The 23,920-nt window shown below is 40.5% G+C and overlaps 1 protein-coding gene across 2 annotated transcripts in view; it reads right to left on the bottom strand.

Moving 5' to 3' along the window:
• The window catches only part of RAF1 (Raf-1 proto-oncogene, serine/threonine kinase), an 81,174-nt gene that overhangs the window by 15,827 nt on the left and 41,427 nt on the right, over positions 1-23,920 (bottom strand). The window contains exons 2-10 of one of the 2 annotated variants that reach the window (XM_003264994.3): positions 19,066-19,298; positions 12,509-12,621; positions 10,018-10,120; positions 9,545-9,702; positions 6,990-7,088; positions 4,941-5,094; positions 1,193-1,220; positions 957-1,084; positions 491-608 (exon numbers count right to left, since the gene is read on the bottom strand). In XM_003264994.3, coding sequence (XP_003265042.1) covers positions 491-608; positions 957-1,084; positions 1,193-1,220; positions 4,941-5,094; positions 6,990-7,088; positions 9,545-9,702; positions 10,018-10,120; positions 12,509-12,621; positions 19,066-19,272 — 1,108 coding nt within the window. In that variant the 5' untranslated portion in view covers positions 19,273-19,298. The remainder of the gene's footprint in view (positions 1-490; positions 609-956; positions 1,085-1,192; positions 1,221-4,940; positions 5,095-6,989; positions 7,089-9,544; positions 9,703-10,017; positions 10,121-12,508; positions 12,622-19,065; positions 19,299-23,920) is intronic. The other variant, XM_003264995.3, reaches the window with a different exon arrangement.

Genomic DNA, 23,920 nt, shown 5'->3' with positions numbered 1-23,920 from the left:
CTAATTATCCTGGGAGCTTTATAAGAACTTAGTCTAAAAAGAATTAAGTTCAGGCCAGGCGCAGTGGCTCACGCCTGTAATCCCAGCACTTTGGGAGGCCGAGGCAGGCGGATCACGAGGTCAGGAGATCGAGACCATGGTGAAACCCCGTCTCTACTAAAAATACAAAAAATTAGCCGGGCGTGGTGGCGGGCGCCTGTAGTCCCAGCTACTCGGAGAGGCTGAGGCAGGAAAATGGCGTGAACCCGGGAGGCAGAACTTGCAGTGAGCCGAGATCGTGCCACTGCACTCCTGCCTGGGTGACAGAGCGAGACTCCATCTCAAAAAAAAAAGAATTAAGTTCAATCTTCAGGTATAATCAAGTATCTAAGGGACAGTACTGCTGTAAGCCCAGGAGCACTCAGTCCTCTCCTCCTCCTGGTCCCCTGGGCTGAAACTTGACTTCACACCAAAGCCCTGCAGTTAAGTAAAGGGAGGGCCCCAAGCTTACCGTGCCATTTACCCTTATAAACGGTTCCAAAAGAGCCTGACCCAATCCGAGTGGACAGCATCACTTCACTGGCTTCTATTTCCCAGTAATAGCTTGAATCTCTCTGTCCCCGAGGCCTCTGAAACAAGTAGAGATCATTATTATACTCCATGCAATGGTAATAACCTTTTGATAATGAGGGCATCAAAGAAAGGATCAACCCATGTCATCTGTTTCCATATCTTTTAAAGATAAACATATTAACCATACTTCCAATTTTTGTCTTTTGGGAAATACCATTTTAGTTATAGCACGGGCAAATTGTCTGATGCAAGTGTGCCAAAAATGACAGTGACATTTATAATCTCCTTCATTAAATGTATTTTATTAGAATCCTCTCCCAAAATAAATTAAAAGTATTCTAATTTCCAACAAGGCTTTTCTTACTGAACCTTAATTGGCAGGAGGTACTGTTGTCTATACTCACAATTTTGTTTTTCTCCTGGGTCCCGGATACTGGTGCCCGCTCTCTTTGTGCCGGCACGGGGGTTTTCGGCTGTGACCAGCCTGTTGGGCTCAGATTGTTGGGGCTACTGGACAGGGCTGAAGGTGAGGCTTAACAGACAAGACAAACAGAATCCACACAAGGATAAGCCAACAGAAGATACACCGCATAAAGAAAAAAAGCCCATTATTGTTGGCTAAATGACTATGGAAAAGTACCTGATTCGCTGTGACTTCGAATTGCATCCTGAAACAGAAAAGGAAAGCTGGTCAACTCCTACACACAAAAGATTTTCTGTGGGGGAGGGAAAAGAGAGGAGGAGGATGTGCAAGAACAAAATAGATTATAAAACCTCTAAAAACCACAGAAATCCTAAACATACTCTGATCAACGTTCCTTGATTAAATTCAGCAAATATCAGTGGCCAGTACCTCCAAGGCTGATTTTTCATTAAATATTAGAAGGATTTAATATTCCACCTCCCAGGTTCAAGTGATTCTCCTGCCTCAGTCTCCCGAGTAGCTGGGATTACAGGTGTGCACCAGCACGCCCAGCTAATTTTTGCATTTTTAGTAGAGACACGGCTTCGCCATGTTGGCCAGGCTCATCTTGAACTCCTGACCTCAGGTGATCCTCCCGCCTCGGCCTCCCAAAGTGCTGGGATTACAGGCATGAGCCACCATGCCAAGCCTGGTATTAGTTTTTCATATATAATGAAAACCACATTCTTTTTCTCAAAAGAAAGCAATGTACACAACAAACATACTCTTTCAAGGGAAGCTAGCAAAGTTACTCTCAGCTGAGACCCTTCCAAAGATTGGGATTCTTGTTCCACTGAGGGTCAAAACTTTTTTAAAAAAGGCAGGGTGGGGAGGTGGATTCTGGGGGAAGCTCACTCTTACTCCACGAGGAGTTAGGCTAAATTGACTAGAAGTTGTATTTGAAAAAGGTAAGCAGCCTACATACTTTATCCAAGCCTAAAATTACAGAAAGCTGGAAAGACCACAAATCCAAGTTCAAAACCTACATTTTACATATAAGAAAACACATCTGAACAGGTAGAGAGACTTGGCAGGGTCACTTGGCAGAACCAGTAGGTGGCAGAAATAGAACCAGAAACCATCATACATGGATCTCAGCCCTCAGCTCTTTCAACACAAAACACTCCTTATGGGCAAATTGGAAATTGGTTACATTCTACTCATGGGAGAAAGCAAAGGCTATCTTTAGAATTTATTAGAAACTGTTTGAAAAATAGTTTAAATCACAGAGGCCTCCATGAGACCTAAACCCCAATCTAAAATTCATCGCTTGGAATAGAACAGTATAATAGAATAATATAAAACCACTTGGCCCCCATATCCTCAAAAATGACATTTTTTGGGGGGAAGTCCTACTATTCTCTTTGTGTAACTACAGTATAGACAAGATACTTGTTCCACACAACTATTACTGGAATGCTCCCACTCAATTATATAAAATGATAAAATTATATATCTAATTATATAATTAGATAAAAAGAATCAAACCAAGCTGTTCCCCCGCTCCCAAAACATAATTCGGAATTTAACAAGAAAGCCTAGTTCTGGTTCCCAAAACTAGCTAGTCTTCAGAATTACCTGGAGAGTGATTCTGACTCTGGAAAGAAGGATGAAGATCCACCCCTAATCCCCGACCCAGGATTGACTTAGCATGTTTTGGAGGGGAATGTGGGAAGCCCAGGCATCTGTGTGTTTTTAAGTACAGCAGGATAACTGCCAGGTGGGCAAAACACTGGCAAAAAATAATGTGGATTTCAATAGAAATCGGCAGCTGTAGCTTCATTATCAAAGTAATCTGTTCTTTGTTTTTAAAGCAAAGCACAATTTATTTTTATTAACCACAATTATATTCCTATGTAGTAGGATATTTTCCTTAATGTTATGGTAATTTTCTTCCCTGTATCCATTAAATATCCCATATTTTATTCTGTACTAATTTCTATAGTTGGATCAATTTATTCTAGAAAGAATTTTCCTATTGTTCCTGGAATCTAAATACTCAAGAGAACTATGAATAATTTGAGACCTACAAATAATTTAAATAAATAAAGCAACAATTAGTCTACTTTAAAAATGCTGACTTATATGTGATTAAATTAACAGGAATCAAAATTTACCCTGCTTCTAAAGTAAAAAATGATTAGGCACAACAATTGTGCTAATTCTTTTATAATAAAAACTCAAAAATTCTTACTTGACACAATCATACACAGCTCATTACAACCTCAAATTCCTGGGCTCAAGTAATCCTCCTGCCGGAGCCTCCTGAGTAACTAGGACTGCAGGTGCACACCACCAAGCCTAGCTAATTTTTATATTTTTTTTTGTAGAGGTGGGGTTTGCTACATATAGCCCAGGCAGGTCTCGAACTCCTGGTCGCAAGTGATCTTCCTGCCCAGCCAGTTCTGACCTTACTGTTCCCTGTAAGTATTACAGTGTTCATACAGGAACAAACCATTTAATAGAAGTAGCAGTAACTGGTATATTATTGTATTATCAGGACTAATCATAACGATAAAGTCAAAATAATAAAATTTATAGCTTATACATAGTGGCAGTACAATTATGTTGAAAGTGATTTGAGGTCTGAATGAGATAAACTGTGCCTAAGGCAGCAGGTGTCTACATGATGAGAGAGAGCACAGTTGTCTCTGATAAGCTTTCAATAAAGAATATTTATTCCAGGGTTTATCAACCAAAAACACATTTGGTTACTAATATATAAACAGAATACCAATGCTGTGAGCACCAACTAAGTAAGTCTAACATTAGTCTTTGGTTGGAATTGATTAAAAAAAAAAAAACAAAAGACAAGTTTTTAATGCCCCGGCCTCAAAATCTAACTTGAGATTTTTTTTGTTTGTTTTTAAGGTGGATTCTTACTGTGTTGCTCCAGTTGGAGTACAATGGCTATTCACAGGCACAATTGTAGCTCCCTACAGCCTAGAACTTCTGGGCTCCAGTGATCGTCCTGCCTTACCCTCTGGAGTAGCTGGGACAACAGGCATACACCGTCATGCCTGGCCTAACTTAAGAAATTCATTTCACCTATCATCAATACCATATACAACTTTTTTTTCACTTCTATATACTCTGCCAAAAAAAATTTAAAAAAGAAAGAAAAAAGAAAAAACATGGAAACAAGTGACAAGAAATATAAATTTAACTTAGCAACTATTTCATTTTTGGTAGTCTGCTGTCTTGACAGTTTTAGCAATCCTGTTAATTACAAGAAAGCAAAGGCATGAAGAAAAGCACCTACTCTTCCCCTCAAACAAAATCGTCTGGACCACGCCCTGGGAGAAGCATTCAGGTTGTTATTCTAGTCCAAAGCAGTGAGAAATAAAGAAGAATAAAGAACAAAGGAAGTATTTAAGTGTATTCAGTTGTTATTAAAGATGAAGCAGAAAGCAAATTAAACCAATAGGACATAACCAAAAAGCCAAGAAAAGAAAAAGCAGTTCAAAAACACTAGCTTTGGGCACTTTGACATCTCCCTAAATACCTGCTTATTAAAGTCCTAGGACTCCACCCTTTTATTTCTAAATAAAATCACAAAAGTCTTCCAGAGAATCTGTAGTTCTCCATCACTGTTATTTTCTGTCCCACACCAAAATTAAACTCCTCTTTAAATATCTTAGACACTCGTTCATTAATAGCCTATTCAAATCTGATAATGGGAAGAGTTCAAATGTTAACATTTTTTCAGGAAGTTTTAGTTCTCCAGTTGAATGATATACTAACTAACCAGACTATTCAGCCAGTCTGAAGATATTATGGATATAAAATAAACTGTAAAAGTCCAGAGACCTGAGAAAGTGTTGCAACATTCCTTGATCAGATTTGAAACCCAAAACTCTGAAAATAAATATCAACCTCACCCCATTAATTGACTGACATTACCACCCCCAAGGGGCCCTATTACCTCAATCATCCTGCTGTCCACAGGCAGGGTGGTGCTGACCATGTGGACATTAGGTGTGGACGTCGACCTCTGCCTCTGGGAGAGGGAACCTTCAGATGAGGGACTGGAGGTGTTAAAGGTGAAGGCGTGAGGTGTAGAATATCTGTGCTGAGAACTAGGCAAGGAGGAGAAAGAAAATTCCATGATTGGCACTTAGGCTTTCATACTGGTGAAGTCTTTCAAGTACCTAGTTGATAAGTAAGATGCTTAAGGACAAACTCTACCTGTACAACCTTTGACAAAATGTTTGATTCTTTCAAATATGTGACATCTAAAAATTATCTTAAGTCTAGGTGCTTTTGCATACAAAATTTGGAACAGGAAATAATATACATATTGGGAATTCAATGAAAAGGAGAATGCATTGTTAAGTTTTCTTTTTTTTACTAAAGCACCATCCGAATACTCCAAATTTTTACAACATCTCTGGGAAAGAACAGATTAACATTTGACAACCACACTACCACCTATTAAGCTAGTTGGAACGTGCCCAGTTTAATTTAGAGACTAAATTTGAGAACTTATTTAAACAGATGAGTAGACATGCTGAGCACGTCTGCAAAAAGGCCAGGATTTTACCCTCTGTTTGTCCTTTCCTGCTACAACCAGCAAACAAAGTAAATAAATGGGAATTCAGTTTTTAGATGGAAATAACTAAATGTGAAATTAACCACTGGCCTCTTCCAGCCACCACCACCCTCCCACCAACCAAACTGGGAACATGCATTAAGAGGTATAACATTTTCATTATTTGCTCTAAAGATTAGTCTGAGGTTTGTTCAGATTCAGCTAACACCCATGTATGAATTAAAGGGATAAAAGGCAAACTTTTCTAAGGGAAATTGTTCTATTGTCTTGAAAAAAATGCCTTCCCTTATAATTCTCTGTTTATGGCTTCAGAGGCCTGGTTTCTTCTAATCTTCAGAGGTAACTACAAACTCTTGGTCAGATATGCTTCTCAAATTATCAAGAAAAATAAAAGCCATACAGAAATATATATCCAAACATATGCAAATTCCTTAAGATATGCTGCCTTTAATATTTCCATAGTAGTTTCACATTAAACATTATCTGATTACACATTGTGTGTGTGTGTGTGTATACATAATTTTTTTTTTGGAGACAGAGTCTTGCTCTGTCACCCAGGCTGGAGTGCAGTGGTGCCATCTCAGTTCACTGCCTACCACGTTCACGATTCTCCTACTTCAGCCTCCCAAGTAGCTGGGCCAAAAGGCGCATATCACCACACCCACCCAGTTTTTTGTATTTTTAGTAGAGATGGGCTTTCACCATGTTGGCCAGGCTAGTCTGGAACTCCTGACCTCAAGTGGTCCGTCTGCCTCGGCCTCCCAAAGTGCTGGGATTACAGGTGTGAGCTACTGTGCCTGGCCTCAAGTAAGATATTTTGGATGTAGATTTTACTTTAGGTTTCAAATTCATGTGTGTAACACTGAGCAATATGTGAACTCAACAAAACTGATTATAAAGCTGGAAAACAGAGTAAAGACAAGTTATATGCAAACTCAGAGATACATTAGAAACAATATTTATGCTGAAAATCTAATTAAATGTTTTTTAAAGACACCAGTCTATTTAAATACATGGTTTTAGCAAATGCATCGGCCACAACATGCATTTCAAAGTTAAGGGTTTTATTTTTATCGAATCACTGTATTAAGTTTTGGGACCCCTTCCATCGAGGTTGAACTCAGTACATACTGAGGAAAGCAGAATCTCAAGCTCTTTAAAACGTTAATGACATATTAAGGAATACACTACGATAACAGAAGAAGCTACAGTCAAAGTCACTTTCCAGAATGTAAGACCTACAGGTCCATAAAGAGAAATTTCTACATTTTGCTGTACCACCAGTATCAAGTTCCACAGAAGCAGCAAGGGGTTTCCACGTAGAGAGAAGGGAATGCGAAGAAACTTATTTTTTGTCTTCAAGCTTCCAACCCCACCACCCCCAATAACTTTCTAAAAGAAAAGCTATAGGTAAAAAATTACCTAACAGGCATCCTGGAAACAGACTCTCGCATACGACGCATAGTCAAAGAAGGTAGTGCTGGGACTCCACTATCACCAATAGTGGAATTTGGAAACAATCTAAACAAAAGTAGGGAAAGATTGGTTTTTAGGCTTGCAGTAATCTTACAGAGACAATCAGCATGCCTTGCTTTTGCAAACTCAGAGCTACTAAAACTGAACTTTTCCCAGTCACATTTTCCTCAGCTGTTTTACATTACTTAGAATAAAGGGAACAATATTCCAAATAACTGGATTTGAATGATTATTGAATGTGAATAATACTGACCTGCCAATAAACATACAGGCTCCTGTGTGCTTTTTCTTTTTCTTTTTTTTAAGATGGAGTCTTGCTCCGTCGCCCAGGCTGGAGTGCAGAGGCGTAATCTCGGCTCACTGCAACCTCCACCTCCCAGGTTCTCCTGTCTCAGCCTCCCGAGTAGCTGGGATTACAGGCACACACCACCACGCCCAGCTAATTTTTGTATTTTTATCATACTTTAAGTTTTAGGGTACACGTGCACAACGTGCAGGTTTGTTACCTAGGTATACATGTGCCATGTTGGTGTGCTGCACCCATTAATTCGCCATTTAACATTAGGTATATCTCCTAATGCTATCCCTTCCCCCAATTTTTGTATTTTTAGTAGAGACAGGATTTCACCATGTTGGCCAGGCTGGTCTCGAACTCCTGACCTGAGGTGATTGACCTGCCCCGGCCTCCCAAAGTGCTAGGATTACAGGCATGAGCCACCGCACCCGGCCCAGTGTGCATTTCTAGGAAATACTGGTCCTATGTCTAGCTATATCAAAATAATGTTTTTCAAACTACAGTAGAACATTTTACAAACGATGTCACATAGAGCTTCTCTGGAAACATTCCATCTTGAAAATACATAGATAAAAGACTAAAACAGGAGGAATAAATCACAGAAAAGTGAGTAATTAGGCACCTTCTTTCCATGAGGTGGGCACTTGTGCTTAGTAATTTCATAGGTTATGTCAGCAAGCCTCATAAGAACAATGCAAGGAAGCTAATATCCCCTTTATTCAGATGCATGAACGAAAACTCAGATGTCATTATGGTTAATGACAACACTGAGATTTTGACATATGTCTGTTAGACTCAAAAGCTTGTGCTGCCAGGTGCGGTGGCTCACACCTGTAACCACAACACTTGGGAAGGCCAAGGCGGATAGATTGCTTGAGCTCAGGAGTTCGAGACCAGCCTGGGCAACATGCTGAAACCCCGTCTCTAGAAAAAACACAAAAATTAGCTAGGCATGGTGGCATACATTTGTAGTCCCAGCTACTCAGGAGGCTGAGGTAGGAGGATTACTTGAACCCGAGAGGTCGAGGCTACAGTGAGCTATGATCAAGCCACTGCACTCCAGTGTGGGAGACAGAGCGAGACCCTATCTTTAAAAAAGAAAAAGTCTGGGCATGGTGGCTCACGCCTGTAATCCCAGCACTTTGGGAGGCCGAGGTGGGCAGATCATGAGGTCAAGAGATCGAGACCATCCTGGCCAAGATGGTGAAACCTCATCTCTACTAAAACTACAAAAATTAGCTGGGCGTGGTGGTGTGTGCCTGTAGTCTGAGCTACTCAGGAGGCTGAGGCAGGAGAATCACTTGAACCTGGGAGGCGGAGGTTGCAGTGAGCCAAGATCACGCCACTGTACTCCAGCCTCATGACAGAAAGAGACTCGTCTCCAAAAAAAAAAAAAAAAAAAAAAGAAGAGGTGGGGGACAAAAATAAAATAAATTTTTAAAGCTTGTGCCATTTGTGCTACTCAAGCTCTCCTCACAAAATCAATATGTAAGTGACCAAAGTGACCATGAAAGCAAAAACGTTTTCATCATGGTCTAATAATTACACTCCCTTGGTTTCTCTAGTACTGTCAAAAAAGGACAAAACTTTAAACTTTTCATATCCCTAGTTACAGTTTTTACAAGGCAGTTTGGACCATGTACTTTTAATATAAACTTTAAATTCTTTAATAAAATTTTATCTATATGAAATATATTGTCTCCTGAAAGAAATAAGAATCTTTCAAGATTTTATGTTCAAACAATTTTAAGTCCAAACAACTAAGTTTTCTCCAGTATGAAGTGAAGAAAATAGCATCAACTGTGCTTTCTGCTCCTTCTCAATGTCAAAGGCTCATTCAGCATATTCAACAAAATACAGAGCAGTGTCTACTACCAACCCTAGTAGATGATACTATTAAGAGATAAAAGCAAAAAATCTTGTTTTCATATCCTTTTGCTCTTTTCCTTACTGAATCACAGTCACAGTATGTCAATCTCAATTTGACAGATAACAAGCTCTACTCCTACCTGCTCATCCTGGAGTATTAATGCCACCAAACCTAGCTAGTTTCAGAATTATCACTGTTTCTAAAGTAGTTTCTGGATCACAATTCATTAAATGAGTCTAAAATCCAGACCTGTCAGTCAAAATCTACAACAAATACCCTTTAAAGTATTTATACTCCTCATCCCTATATTCCTTGAGAAACAGAACAATGCCTTACAAGAGCTGTCTGATGTTACTCCAGTCCACACACATAGTAGGTACTTTGGTGCTACAGTGCTCATGAAATTTGTAGCCACAAGTCTGACATCGAAATCCGTTCAGCAGGAATTTCTGACAGATGTCACAGAAGGCAAGCTTCAGGAACGTCTTCCGAGCCTACAACAAGAACACAGGTGTAAATTATGCTGAATAAATAAAAGATGACAAAAGACAACATCATTTCCTTCTTGGCCTCCAAAAAAGTTTTTACAAAATGAATCATACTTCCAACATGTACAGAATTCATAATCACAAATTAGAGTATATCTCTGACTAATGAAATCTAAATTGCCTTACTGTAAACAACAGCATAAAGAACTTTAAACAATCCAACTATATATATATATATACATATGCATATTACCTGAGAAATTTCTGTTATGCCTGGCAAAGCCCTCAACATGCCAGAAAGAGAAGAGATCTGCAACTTACAAAGTTGTGTGTTGTGAGCGGAACATGATCCAGGAAATCTACTTGAAGTTCTTCTCCAATCAAAGACGCAGCATCAGTATTCCAATCTAAGCGTGCTTTTTTACTAGAAAGGATTTAAAAAAAACATGAAAGGGAAATGTTTCAACAAGGTCAAAGTTCAATAGAAATAACAACAGCTACTATTTATCACATGCCATATAAACACAACTTTATTTAATCCATACAACAATAATTTATTTAATTCATACAACAAACCTATGAAGTAGGTATTATTTCTATCTGAAAAATAAGAAAACTGGGACTCTAAGAAGGTAATTTGCTCAAGGCCACACAGCAAGTTTAACAGCCTACGTTGGAATCTAGGTCCGTTGAACTCCAAAGCCCATGTTCTTAGAATAAAGTTTTCTCTTTATTTACTTAAAAAAATGTTTTTTGGTAGAGACAGAGTCTTGCTGTGTTGCCCAGGCTGGTCTTGAATCCCTGGCCTCAAGCGGTCCTCCTGCCTCACCCTTCCAGAGTGCTGGGATTACAGGTATGAACCACCATGTCTGGCCAGAATAAAGTTTTCTTTAAACAATGATATATAACAATCTCACGATAAAGTCAATATACATTAAATTGGAATTTGTAACACTAAAATCTTACAAAAATCCCCAAATCCTGTAAAATGGATTATAAATATTGCTGCAGTAAAAAATTTAGTCTTCAGCAGCCTATTTCAATCTAGATAAATAGAAAGGAACCACAAATGAAAAATGTACTTTTCTATTAATTAATAACAGACTCAAATCTGTAGTTGTAGGGTCTATAAGTCAATGAGAAACTTAACTGTCTTAAAATCTACTCTGAAACCACACTTTCTGTGCCTACAGTATAAATAAGATAAAAAATAGAAACATAAGTAAAAATTAATGCCCAATTCCTTTCTCATGTTTTATCCAGTTAATCTGGCCCATTTTCCAAAGGAAGAATATTCTCAGGTAAAGAGAAAATAACATGTATAGCACCATTCAAGCCTCTCCCTTATTCACCAGAAGCCTAGTCAAGCCATTTTTCTCACTATCCAACAGTAAATAATACATTCCTCAATATAATTACCTATACAGCACCTGGAAAACTCCCTATAACTCCAAAGGACTATTTTGCCCTTATGAAGAGGAGGAGGACAAGGCTTATTTTCTCATCAATCTGCAGACTGATCCTAGTGACAATCTGCTGTCTGTCCTAGAGACTCCAGAGTAGCTGCAAACCAGTGCAGCCTTGGATGAGAGTAAACCAAGCCCTCCCTGTCTCAGAATCTCTCTAGTCCTTAAGGAGCACTACGGATTGGCTTAGGGACCCAACCTGGGCTACATTCAGCAAAAGTTAACATCTGCTTCAAAGACTTGCACTTCAATAAACGCCTCCTAAATTGAGAATTACACTCACCCCTTTGAGTAGATTCATTCCCTGGGCTATTCTCTCAAACTGGAGAACTCTTTGAAACATGAAAAAATGTAAGCTAAAGATGAATAACATAAGTGACGCTTTCCAAGAAGAGGGTAAAAAAGAACCCTTTAAAGGTTTCCCTGTATTTTAGGGATGGAGGGAATAATGGATAATGCATAATTATGGACAGCTCTGCTGCTTTGAGATATTACTCCCAGCCTTTGAGGGGATGCCTCTATCTTGCCACCACCATTAGGAATTGGATAAACTATGACTCCTTCCTGAAGCAGAAATGCTTTTGCATCTTTAAACAATCTATCCAACAGCAGGGATTAGTACACATTTAACTGAATAAAAAAAAAATTAGTGAATGAGAAAAGTCAATCTCCCAAGGATAGCATTCTTTATATATAATAATGCACTTTCTGAGTGCCCAGTCTATGTAATGCATTAGAGTAAACACAAAGAAAAATCTTTGTCTCAAAAAACACAGCATCTAACATCACTGTTTCCATCCATGGAAACATTATCAATACCTAACATGTGTTTGTTTTTGTTTTTTTGGCTTTTTTTAATAGACAGGATCTTGCTCCAGCCCAGGCTGGAGTCCAGTGGCACAATCATGACTCACTGCAGCCTCAAGCCCCTGGGCTCATGCAATATTCTCACCTCAGCCTTTCGAACAGCTAGAACGACAAGGCCGCACCACCATGCCTGGCTAATTTTTAAAAATTTTTTGTAGAGATGGGCCTTCACTATGTGCCCAGGCTGGTCTCGAACTCTTGGCCTCAAGCAACCCTCTTGCCTCAGTTTCCCAAAGGGTTAAAATTACAGGTATTGGCCATCATGCCCAGCTTAACGTGTATTTAACTTTTCAAGAGAATGTCCAAGCAATAATTTCAATTTCTTAATACCTATTTTTCTGAATTATCTCTTTATAAAGAAAGGTATAGACATATACAATATTCTATAGGAAGCTAGTACAATTTAATACAAACATAGCTGTTTGAAGCTAGAAGATCCTTACTAGTCTGAAGAAGTCAACTGACTGTTGAGCTCTTACCCTTTGTGTTCGTGGAGAAGTCTGAACACTGCACAGCACTCTGGTTGCAGGCCCCTCACCTTGAGTGCTTTCATAAGGCAGTCATGCAAGCTCATTCCATTTCGCACATTGACCTACAAACAAAGGACCACCTTTAGGACCAACACAGGCTGCAGCACCCCTTGGAAAGGTGGGCACAGAAATAAATGCACCAGTCTGTAAGGGTGCAGGCAAATTTATGACAGCATTGCTTGTGATGGCGCATGCACACACACATATACGAAACAACCTGAATATCCAGCAATACGAAAGTACTTGAATGGAGTGTGAGACATCTGTATTATGTCACATTATGCAGCTATTATATTACTTATAATGACCTGGATGGAGAGGAGTCCATGATATATTAATTGGGGGAAAATATCCTTCAGAATAACAGAGTAAGATTATTTTAAAGGTGAAGAGGCCGGGCACGAGGGCTCACGCCTGTAATCTCAGCACTTTGAGAAGCCAAGGCGGGTGGATCACCTGAGGTCAGGAGTTCAAGACCAGCCTGGCCAACATGGTGAAACCCCAGCTCTACTAAAAATACAAAAATTAGCCAGGCATGGTGGTGGATGCCTGTAATCTCAGCTACTTTGGAGGCTGAGGTAGGAGAATTGCTGGAACCCAGAAGGGAGAGGTTGCAGTGAGCTGAGATCGCACCATTGCACTCCAGCCTGGGTGACAAGAGCGAGACTCCGTCTCTAAAAAAAAAAAAAAGGGTGAAGAAATCTGTATATGTTACATGACTGGAAAGGTGGAAAGAGTTACACTTAGCTGTTCACATCAAGAGATAGTGTTTAAGAGGGATAAAATGATAAACTTTTCCTTTATACGTCTCTAATTTTGTGTGATTAGAATGTATACACATGTATGTTCATTAGCGTCATTAGAGAGGAAATAAGCCAATCTGATCTATAAACAAATGAGTTTTTATGATCAAAATTTGTACTTCAACCTATTTCAACAGAAATGACTGATCATTCTAACAAAAATTCCATCTCACACGTACTTAACACTAGTGAAGGCAAAGCAGGAAGTGGAAGATATAGAACTCTAGCCCTGCTGTAGGGACAAACACCAATCTTAGTTTAAATATATGTGCACACCATACCAAGCAGCCTTAGTGGCACATACTTCTCTATATTCCCCTGTACTCAATCCTCAAAAAGCTAGGCAGGTACTCAGAACCCTATTGGGAAGTGTGAGTGCCCAGGATACTCACAATTAAGGGCAGCTGTAAAAAAAATTTGAACTAAAATTTCAGAGTTTTGATAAAAGCCCTCCATGTTTTAACTTCAAAGCCAAGTGTTAATCAAAAGTAAGGTAACTAGAGTCAGTATGGCCAGCAAGGAGGGCAAAACAGAGATTTGCAGTGCTTGTGAACTGCCTACAAGGTTCCTCCTCTGATTGAAAGTGTTAACAGCTGACAGCAGCCAGCCAACCCCCCCACCTCCCCAGAAGGTGGTGAGTGTATGCATATATCTATCTATGTGGGTACACGGGGAGGGGGAAGGAAGTAAAGCAGGGCTCCAAAAGGCCCAAAGTGTTCTTAATCTTGGCCCTTACTCCAGCCACCTCAATGCCAATCCAGCCAGCCTTCTCTAGCTGGTTTACAACAGAAAAAAGTCGTAAGAAAGAGGACATAGGTATCTGGGCCCTTCTAGTTACCAGGCTCCAAACCAGGGCATAGTATCTCGATGCAAAGCAGAGAAAACAATGTAGGAAAGAAGAGAATGCATGTAAGCCTAAGGAATTTGAAAACATCAGAGAGGGGCAACGTAAGAAGTTTTTCACAAGGCTTTATTTTGCTATCACCAGGGACTGATGGGGACTTATCTGTGCTGTAATCATTCTTTGAAGCCCAAAGATGGACTCCACATTGAGAGTACAGTATAGAAGAATTTGAACTTGTTAACAGATTAGTCGAGAAGGTGATGGGAGTGGGGGCGGAATATTCTCCAGGAGGATCAATCATCTGGGAGAAAGGAAAAGATTTTCCAAACGAACACAGTTCCTTTGGAGTTTGTGATAGCCTCCTTAGCTACTGATGGGTTTTCCTCTCCTTCAGAGATGTGGAAGAAAGGAAAGGTCGTGAACAACAGGGTAAGGGGAAACCAACTGATTCTTCGAATAGATAAAGACTGATCACAGGAAACCGCTGAGGAAATGGGGATACAGGGGCAGGGGTCACCCAAGACTTTTGGCTCATATGAATGCTTTACCTATTTAAAAATAAATAAAATTAGCATCCTTTAAAAGTTCCTTGTAGATACCAAAATAGTTCAGACAAATGATATCTGGGATTTGTGTCAAAACACTGGGAAAGGAGTGGATGAAAACACAGATTAAGCAGGACTGCCATGGTTAGCTAAATGTTGAAAGTGGGTAAGGGGTACATCAGATTTGTTATTTTCTCTACGTGTGTGTGTGTGTGTGTGTGTGTGTGTGTGTGTGTGTGTGTGTGTGTGCAAAATCTATATTATATATACCGAGACAGGGTCTTGCTCTGTCATCTAGGCTGGAATACAATGGCATCATCATGACACATGCAGCCTTGACCACCCCAGTTCAAGTGATCCTCCTACCTCAGCCTCTGCTGGGACCACAGGTGGGCAGCACCACTTCTAGCTAATTTTTTTTTTTTTTGTAGAGACAAGATCTCACTATATTGCCCAGGCTGGTCTCAAACTCAGGCTCAAGCAATCCTTCCACCTCACCCTCCCAAAATGCTGGGATTACAGGGAAAAGCCTCTGCACCCAGCCTGTATATATTTTTTAATGTTCCAAAATAAGTTTACTTTAAAAGTTTCTTGATGCAGTGATACCCACCAACTTCCAGCTTTTCAGAAACAAAACAAGCTATACTGATATGAACTATGAAGATACTAAGAATGAGGAAAACGAAGAGTAATAAACATACACTAACGGAATCATGACCTGCATCAAATACTGTATAGCAAAGTTTTCTAAGCTATAAAGTGATATCTGTTACATTATCAGTCTTCATTAAATCATACTTCAAGCTGGACAGTTCTTTAAATATCATCTAATCCAGTCAGGTTCCCAAATGTAGCTGGCATTAGAATCCGCAGAGAAGCTTGTGAAAATATAGATTCCATCTACCTGTCCAACACATCCAAGGATTCTGATTCAGTTAGTATGGAACAAAGCCCATTCATACAGATTAATCTGTATTTTAACCTGCTGGTCAGCTGATTCTAACAGTAGTGGTCCTCGGCTCCAGTCAATCACTCATCTAATAATAATTAGAAGCAGTAGCAGCAGCAGCAATAGCAGCAACAACAGCAGGAGAAAGTCAAAGAGGCATACACTTAGAAAATAAAAATTCCAAGAAACATTCAAAAACCTAATTATCACATCTAAAATTATTTAAATCAGATATACATCCTCTGTCTCATTCTCCTCTTTACAGCCCTCCATGGATACATGCTGAAATCAGTTAAATAATTCTAGAACCCACTGAGTGATTATGAGAGTCATTCTGGGTTCAGGAAGTGAAGCAACCTGGGGAGGAGTAAAAAGAGCTGACTGATGGTGCTGGCCTAGCTAAGTGACTCTTCCCTCTTCTACTGCTTTCCTGCAGCTGAGTGCCTGGTGAAAGCAGCTAGTTCTTCCACAGTTAGTTCATCTTTACCCAAAGAAACAGGCAAAACTAACCTAGGCTACAACCTTCTCATAAGCTGTAGGAGAAGTCAAGCTTGGTTTCCAACCACCAGCTGTGCTCAAGTGGAGGGGATGAAGGACTACATAGATGTATAAAAAGCTAAGAAATAATCATAGCAGCTGAGTGCGGTGGCTCATGTCTGTAATCCCAGCACTTTGGGAAGGCGAGGCAGGCGGATCACAAGGTCAGGAGTTTGAGATCAGCCTTGCCAAGATGGTGAAACCCCGTCTCTACTAAAAATACAAAGAAATTAGCCAGGCGTGGTGGCAGGTGCCTGTAATCCCAGCTACTTGGGAGGCTGAGGCAAGGAGAATCGCTTGAACCTGGGAGGTGGAGGTTGCAGTGAGCCAAGATCAGGCCACTGCACTCTAGCCTGGGTGACAGTGAGAGCCTCCATCTAAAAAAAATACATATAATAATAATCATCATAGCTACCACTTCACTTAAAAATCAGCCACTGTGCTAAGTACAAGCCTAATTTCATAAAGGTCAGGAAAGAGGCTCAAAAAAGTACAGAACTTCTCTAAATGATACAGCTAATAAAAGGCAATGCAAGGATTTAAATTGGGGTTTTCTTGTTTTAAAGGTTCATACACTTAATCACTATGCCAAATTAAGTTTCCCAGCCTTCTGGGCAAACTGGTAGCAGATGGGGATGGAGAAGATACTCTCAATAACACTCTGAAGAAGCACCAAATGGTCTTCAGCTTCTCATAACACACACTTCCTATCTGACCTCTCAATTTAAGGTCACAAAGAAAATTAATAAGAAACAGTAAGTAAAATTACTTTGCAAATGGAAGACCATTGTTCAGATATAGGGGATTATTACTGCTTATTTTGCCAGCCATAAAATTTTCATTTTTAGGAAGAGAGACAAAGATAAACTTACTCAAACTTTAATTAAAGTTAGACTTTTGAGTTTTGCCTTCAGTTCAAAATGCACCTAAGTATTCAACACTAGGGAGACCCCTTAGGTTCACAAAAAAAGTATAAACAATTTATTAACAAATTGGGAAGAGTGGAACTGTTAGAAGCAAACAGAGAAAACTCTGGACTGGGGTTCCTCACCTCAGAACCTTGCTTCACCTGACTATATGGAATAAACACAATGCACTGATTTTACACAAAGAACAGAGGATGGGAAAGGAAGAGGCATGGAAGTTTTGAACTCAAGTTTTCTCAAAAGTTCCACCAAACAAAACCAATGCAATTTCACTTTTCTGTTTTGGCCAGGTGGTTGGTTTTGTTTGTTTTATCCATAATAGTAGAAAACTTTTTTTTTTTCTTTTCTTTGAGAAGGGGTCTGGCTCTCTGTCACCCAGGCTGGGGTGAAGTGGTGCGATCTCAGCTCACTGCAACCTTTGCCTCCTGGGCTCAAGCCATCCTCCCACCTCAGCCTCCCGAGTACCGAGTAGCTGGGACTACAGACGCGTGCCACCACGCCTGGCTACATTTTTGTTGTTATTTCTTCTTTTTATATAGAATTTTACCCTTTTGTCCAGTCTGGAGTGCAGTGGCGCAATCCCGGCCCACTGCAACCTCTGCCTCCCGGGTTCGAATGATTCTCCTGCCTCAGCCTCCCAAGTAGCTGGGATTACAAACGTGCAACACCATGCCTGGCTATAATTTTTGCAATTTTAGTAGAGATGGGGTTTCACCATGTTGGCCAGGCTTGTCTCGAACTCCTGACCTCAAGTAATGAGCTGGCCTCAGCCTCCCAAAGTGCTTGGATTACAGGCGTAAGCCACTGCACCAGGCCTACTTTTTTGAATTTTTTTTTGTAGAGAAGGGGTTTGCCATGTTGCCCAGACTGGTCTCGAACTCCTGAGCTCAAGCAATCTGCCCACCTCGGTCTCCCAAATTGCTGGGATTACAGGTGTGAATCACCACACACGGCCAGAAAACTTTTTGAGTGCTAAATTCTTAGAAAAATTGAAGTTTTGTATCGGGCTGGGCGTGGTGTCTCATGTTGGTAATCCCAACAGTTTGGGAGGCCGAGGCAGGTGGATTACCTGAGGTCAGGAGTTTGAGACCAGCCTGGTCAACATGGTGAAACCCCGTGTCTACTAAAAATAAAAATAAAAAAATCAGCCGGGCGTGGTGGCATGTGCCTGTAGTCCCAGCTATTTGGGAGGCTGAGGCAGGAGAATCACTTCAATCTAGGAGGCAGAGGTTGCAGTGAGCTGCACTCCAGCCTGGGCGACAGAGTAAGAATCTGTCTCAAACAAAAAAAAAAAAAGAAAAGAAATTTTCTATCAGAAAACCTAGTGGCAGTGTCCTGCCATGATGCCAATATGAACCTGTCACTGGTACTACAAAAATAAACTACGCAGAACTAAGTGGCTGGTGTCAGTGCCCTGAAAAAGAAGATTCTATGATTCAGCTGCCTCCAGACTTGTCCTGGGCCTATGAAATATACAAAAATAAATTTTTCTATGTAATTTTACTTTCTTCTTTATACTTGATTGTAATATTCAAAAAGCTTTAGGTGAATATTTTAATAGAAGAAATAAAATGTCTTCTAAAGTAGTTGGAAAGGCCTAGAGACTTTGCAAAGAAAAGTCTTCGAAATATACCCGTAAGAATGTACTATTTGTTTGGATGAGGTGGCACAAAGGAAGACATTCCAGGCAAGAGTAACAGAAGGAAGGCCAAGAGGTAGGAAAAAATAGGGGGTGTGGAAGGAACAGCAATATAAAGAAATAAATCTGCAGTTAGAAAAAAAACAGTAAAGGCCCTAAATGACAATGAATATTTTGCCTGTCTTTAAGTTGAACAACATGATCCTTAATGTGTTCCACAGGCAGATAAATAGCTAAATTTCCTAAGTAGAATGTTCACATACCACTGTTCTTTGCTTGTTCGGCAAGAAAACACGGATAGTGTTGCTTGTCTTAGAAGGATCTGTAAGTTTGCCATCATCTGATGCCCGGCGCTGATAGCCAAACTGCTGAACTATTGTAGGAGAGATGCAGCTGGAGCCATCAAACACGGCATCTTTGAATCCAAAACCATTGCTGATCGTCTTCCAAGCTCCCTGTATGTGCTCCATTGATGCAGCTTAAACAATTCTTAAACCTAGTAAGAAACACAAATAATTGTAACCCTAGAACAAAAGTATTTAACCCAAGAACACAATACATAAAGAGTAATTATGAAAGTAGCACTATGTGGGTTTTTAATGATACCTCCTGCATTCATCAGCAAAGAAAAGTTTCTTTAATAGTACATTTCTATAAAATATTTCATAGATGAGGAAAATGGGACCAGCAGTTAAAAGATTTAGCAAGGGACTGCCAGGCACGGTGGTTCACGCCTATAATCCCAGCACTTTGGGAGGCCGAGGCGGGTGGATCACAAGGTCAGGAGATAGAGACCATCCTGGCTAACACAGTGAAACGCCATCTCTACTAAAAATACAAAAAATTGGCCAGGCGTGGTGGCTCACGTCTGTAACCCCAGTACTTTGGGAGGCCGAGGCGGACAGATCACGAGGCCAGGGAGATCGAGACCATCCTGGCTAAGACGGTGAAACCCCGTCTCTATTAAAAATACAAAAAATTAGCCGGGAGCGGTGGCGGGCGCCTGTAGTCCCAGCTACTCGGGAGGCTGAGGCAGGAGAATGGCGTGAACCCGGGAGGCGGAGCTTGCAGTGAGCCGAGATCGCGCCACTGCACTCCAGCCTGGGCGACAGAGGGACACTCCATCTCAAAAAAAAAAAAAAGAAAAAATACAAAAACTTAGCCGGGCGTGGTAGCGGGCACCTGTAGTCCCACCTACTCGGGAGGCTGAGCCAGAATGGCATGAACCGGGGAGGCAGAGCTTGCAGTGAGCAGAGATCATGCCACCGCACTCCAGCTTGGGTGACAGAGCGAGACTCCACCTCAAAAACAAAACAAAACAAAACATTTAGCAAGGGACCAGGCACAGTGGCTCACACCTCTAATCCCAGCACTTTGGGAGGCCGAGGCCAGTGCATCACTTGAGGCCAGGAGTTCAAGACCAGCCTGGGTAACATGGTAAAATGCTGTCACTACTTAAAATACAAAAATTAGCCAGGCATGGTGGTGGGTGTCTGTCATCCAAGCTACTAGGGAGGCTGAGGCAGGAGAAATCACTTGAACCCAGGAGGTGGAGGTTGCAGTGAGTCGATATTGCATCATCGCACGCCAGGCTGGGGAACAAGAGCGAGACTCCATCTCCCCAAAAAAGAAAAAAAAGCTAACCTGGAACATGAGCCCAAGTCTCAAGACTTCTAGTCTATTACTTTTTCAATTACATTTCTCTGCTTCCTAAACAACTACCCTTAAGTGTGAGCAACACATTAGTACTATGAGAAATACCTGCAAAAAAGTGCAAGCCATAATTTATGACTTCAAGGAAGAAAAACTAATATTTCTAGGATGTATTTTAGGCACTTTATAAATTATCTCAAGCCGGGCGTGGTGGCTCATGCCTGTAATCCCACCACTTGTGGTGAGCCGAGATGGCGCCACTGCACTCCAGCGTGGGGGACAGAGCAAAATTTCATCTCAAAAAAATAATAATAATAAATTATCTCATTTAATTTGTGTAACAACCCCAAAGATTTTTTCTTTTCTTTTTTCTTTTTTTTTTTTTTTTTTTGAGACAGAGTCTCACTCTGTCACCAGGCACTGTAACCTCCACCTCCCAGGTTCAAGCGATTCTCCTGCCTCAGCCTCCCGAGTAGCTGGGATTACAGGCATGCACCACCATGCCCGACTGATTTTTGTATTTTTAGTAGAGATGGGGTTGGCCAAGTTGGCCAGGATGGTCTCAATCTCTTGACCTCGTGATCTGTCCACCTTGGCCTCCCAAATCACACCTGGGATTACAGGCATAAGCCACCGCGCCCAGCCAGATTTTTAATCCCTTCCTCCATCCACACTTTCTTTTTAATTAATTTATTTTCTGAGACAGGGTCTTGCTCTGTTGCCCAGGCTGGAGTGCAGTGACATGATCACAGCTCACTGCAGCTTTGATTTTCCAGGCTCAAATGATCCTCCTACCTCAGCTTCCCAAGTACCTGGGACCACAGACATGCATCACCATGCCCAGCTAATTTTTAAAAAGTTTTTTGTAGACAAAGGCTCTCACTATATTGCCCAGGCTGGTCTTGAACTCCTGAGCTCAGGCAATCCACTCTCCTTAGCCTCCCAAAGTACTGGGATTACAGGTTCAGTCACTGCAAACCCTTTCTTTTTTGGACACAGAAGTCATGCTACTTGCCCAAGAACACCCCAGCAGTGGGTAAAATAACCAGATTCCTCATCTGTTTAAATTTAAAGTCCATGAATTTTCTACCATAACATTCAGAGTTCAGAGTTCAGTTCATTCAGAGTTCAGAGTTCAGTTCATAGTCAGAAACCAAGAAGAAGTAAGGGGGGTAGGGTTTCCTCCTTTAGAAAACTTTGAGGTTGATAAGGAATTCCATCTTTTCAAGCCTTCCTCCTTCAGAAACTTGTTTTATTATTAACAATAGCTACCATTTACTAGAAGCTTACTATTATGAGGCAGGATACATAGCATACATTCCAATCATTATCCACCTTAATACTTACAGTATTACTCTAGGTAGGAATTATGTCCCCATTTTACAGCTGAGAAAATTCTCACACACACAGCTTGTAAGTGGCAAACTGGGATTCTGAACTGGGCTGCACTGACTCCATAGCCCTTACCTTCCCATATATAACACTAACACTCAAATCATTTCAGTCAGAGCTGAAATGGCCTAGAATTAAAGACCACAGAATCCAAACCTTGTTTTCAACCAAAAGTTTCTAACTGAATATCCACTATGTGCTAAATGACATCACATGCCCAAATCAAGAGGGAGGTTAGATATTTAGTATTCTTAGATGACAGCTGAGAAAACCAAAGAGGTTTAGAGACAACTTAAGACCACAACATGGAGTTATTCTCATACAGTCTTGGTACATCCTTTTGGGAAAGAATATGATAGTATCTATTAAAAGTTTGAAATGTTCTTAAAGAATGATCTAGTATTCTACTCCAGAAATTTGTCCCACAGAAGCCTAAGACAAGTGTATAAAAACATGTGTAAGCATATTCCTTGCAGCACTATTCATACCCTTGAAAAACTGTGGTAAAGATCAAATACCTAACAATAGGGAATTAAATAAACCATGTTAATATCCATGTGATAAATAAAGTAGATCCATATATACAGAGATGGGAAAAGATATCCAAGACAACAAAAAATGAACAAAATATATAGTCTGAACCCTTTAATATTAATCTATAAAGAGAGAGGGAAATCTAGAAATGAATAAATGGATGGGGAACTCTAGAATTAAAGTGTTAACAGTGATCATTTCAGCAGGACTGTGAAGGGCTTTTATTTTCTACATTACTTACTTTTTGTTTTTATATCTTACTATTACACTATAAACTTTTATCGGCATATTTTATTTCTGTAAGAGGGGATGACAGAACAAGATCTCGCTGCCTCCTGCCTCTAGAACCTCAACCTGAGCCCTGACTCACTCCTACCTAACTCTATCCCCAGGTTACTGTGAGGTCCCTTTTTAGGAGTACCTACAGCTCCTCTTTTTTCTAGATCTTTTTTTTCCAACTAAAAAGGAAAAGACGGAGGAGCTTAAGACCAGATAAGAGAGAAATAGATGAGGGAAGAGACAGAAGGCACACTCATCTGAGCATCTCACTAGCCCGAAATGATACAGCTCCTAATGATCGATGTAACAGCCTGAACAAGCTTAAAATGCAACTCATTGTGTCACTCCCCTGTTTAAAACTCAAAATAAAATCTAAACTCCATGACAAGGCGTCTAAAGGCCTTCTTTCATAACATGCCAGACTTTGTGCCTCAAGACTTCTCAACTTCGTGTTTCTCTTCACCTGCAAGGCTGAAACCCCAAAAACAGGCAAGCTGGTTTTTTCACATCTTGTCTCCACCCAAGAGACATCTCTTTAGAGAGGCTTTCCCTAACCACACTAGCCAAAATAGCCTGCTCTCCTTCTGCCAATTAATACTGTTTCATTTTCTGCATGGTACTTATGTTAGATAGTTCTCAAGTTTTAGTCAGTCCCCCTACCTTCCTTCTGCTCCCTAAGGGCAGAACCCTGCCAATCTTGCTCAGTATCTGGAATACAAAGGCGCTCAAATACTTACTAAATTAAGGGAAAAGCCAGAATAATGCTACAAAAACAGAAATGTTTTTAAATAGAAAAGACCTGTCAAAAACTATCAAATGTGAATCAAATCTCCATTTAGTGGTATATCTTTAAAAAATACTTTGTCAGCCGGGTGCAGTTGTTCACACCTGTAATCCCAGCACTTTGGGAGGCCCAGATGGGAGGACTGCTTGAGGCCAGGAGTTCGAGACCAGCCTGGTCAACACAGCAAGACCCCATCTCTAAATTAAAAATTTTTTAATTACAAAAACAGTATTTTGTTTTCCAGCAAGATGAACTGTAATGAATTTTATTTTTTATATAGATATATATTTCAATTGAGATGAGGTCTCACTACGTTGCCGAGGCTAGTCTTGAACTCCTAGGCTCAAGCAGTCCTGCCACGTGTGCCCCTGCACCCAGCTTGCAATAGATTTTATTCTATATTCAACTGTGGGGGAAGACTGTATTGGAATTGACTGATTCCAATTGATTGGTGAAGAATCCACTGACAAGACTAA

Source organism: Nomascus leucogenys, chromosome 21, assembly GCF_006542625.1.
Source record: "Nomascus leucogenys isolate Asia chromosome 21, Asia_NLE_v1, whole genome shotgun sequence".
NCBI lineage: Eukaryota > Metazoa > Chordata > Mammalia > Primates > Hylobatidae > Nomascus > Nomascus leucogenys.
The sequence above is the reverse complement of the archived record's forward strand: the minus strand, read 5'-3'. Positions and strand labels throughout refer to the sequence as shown.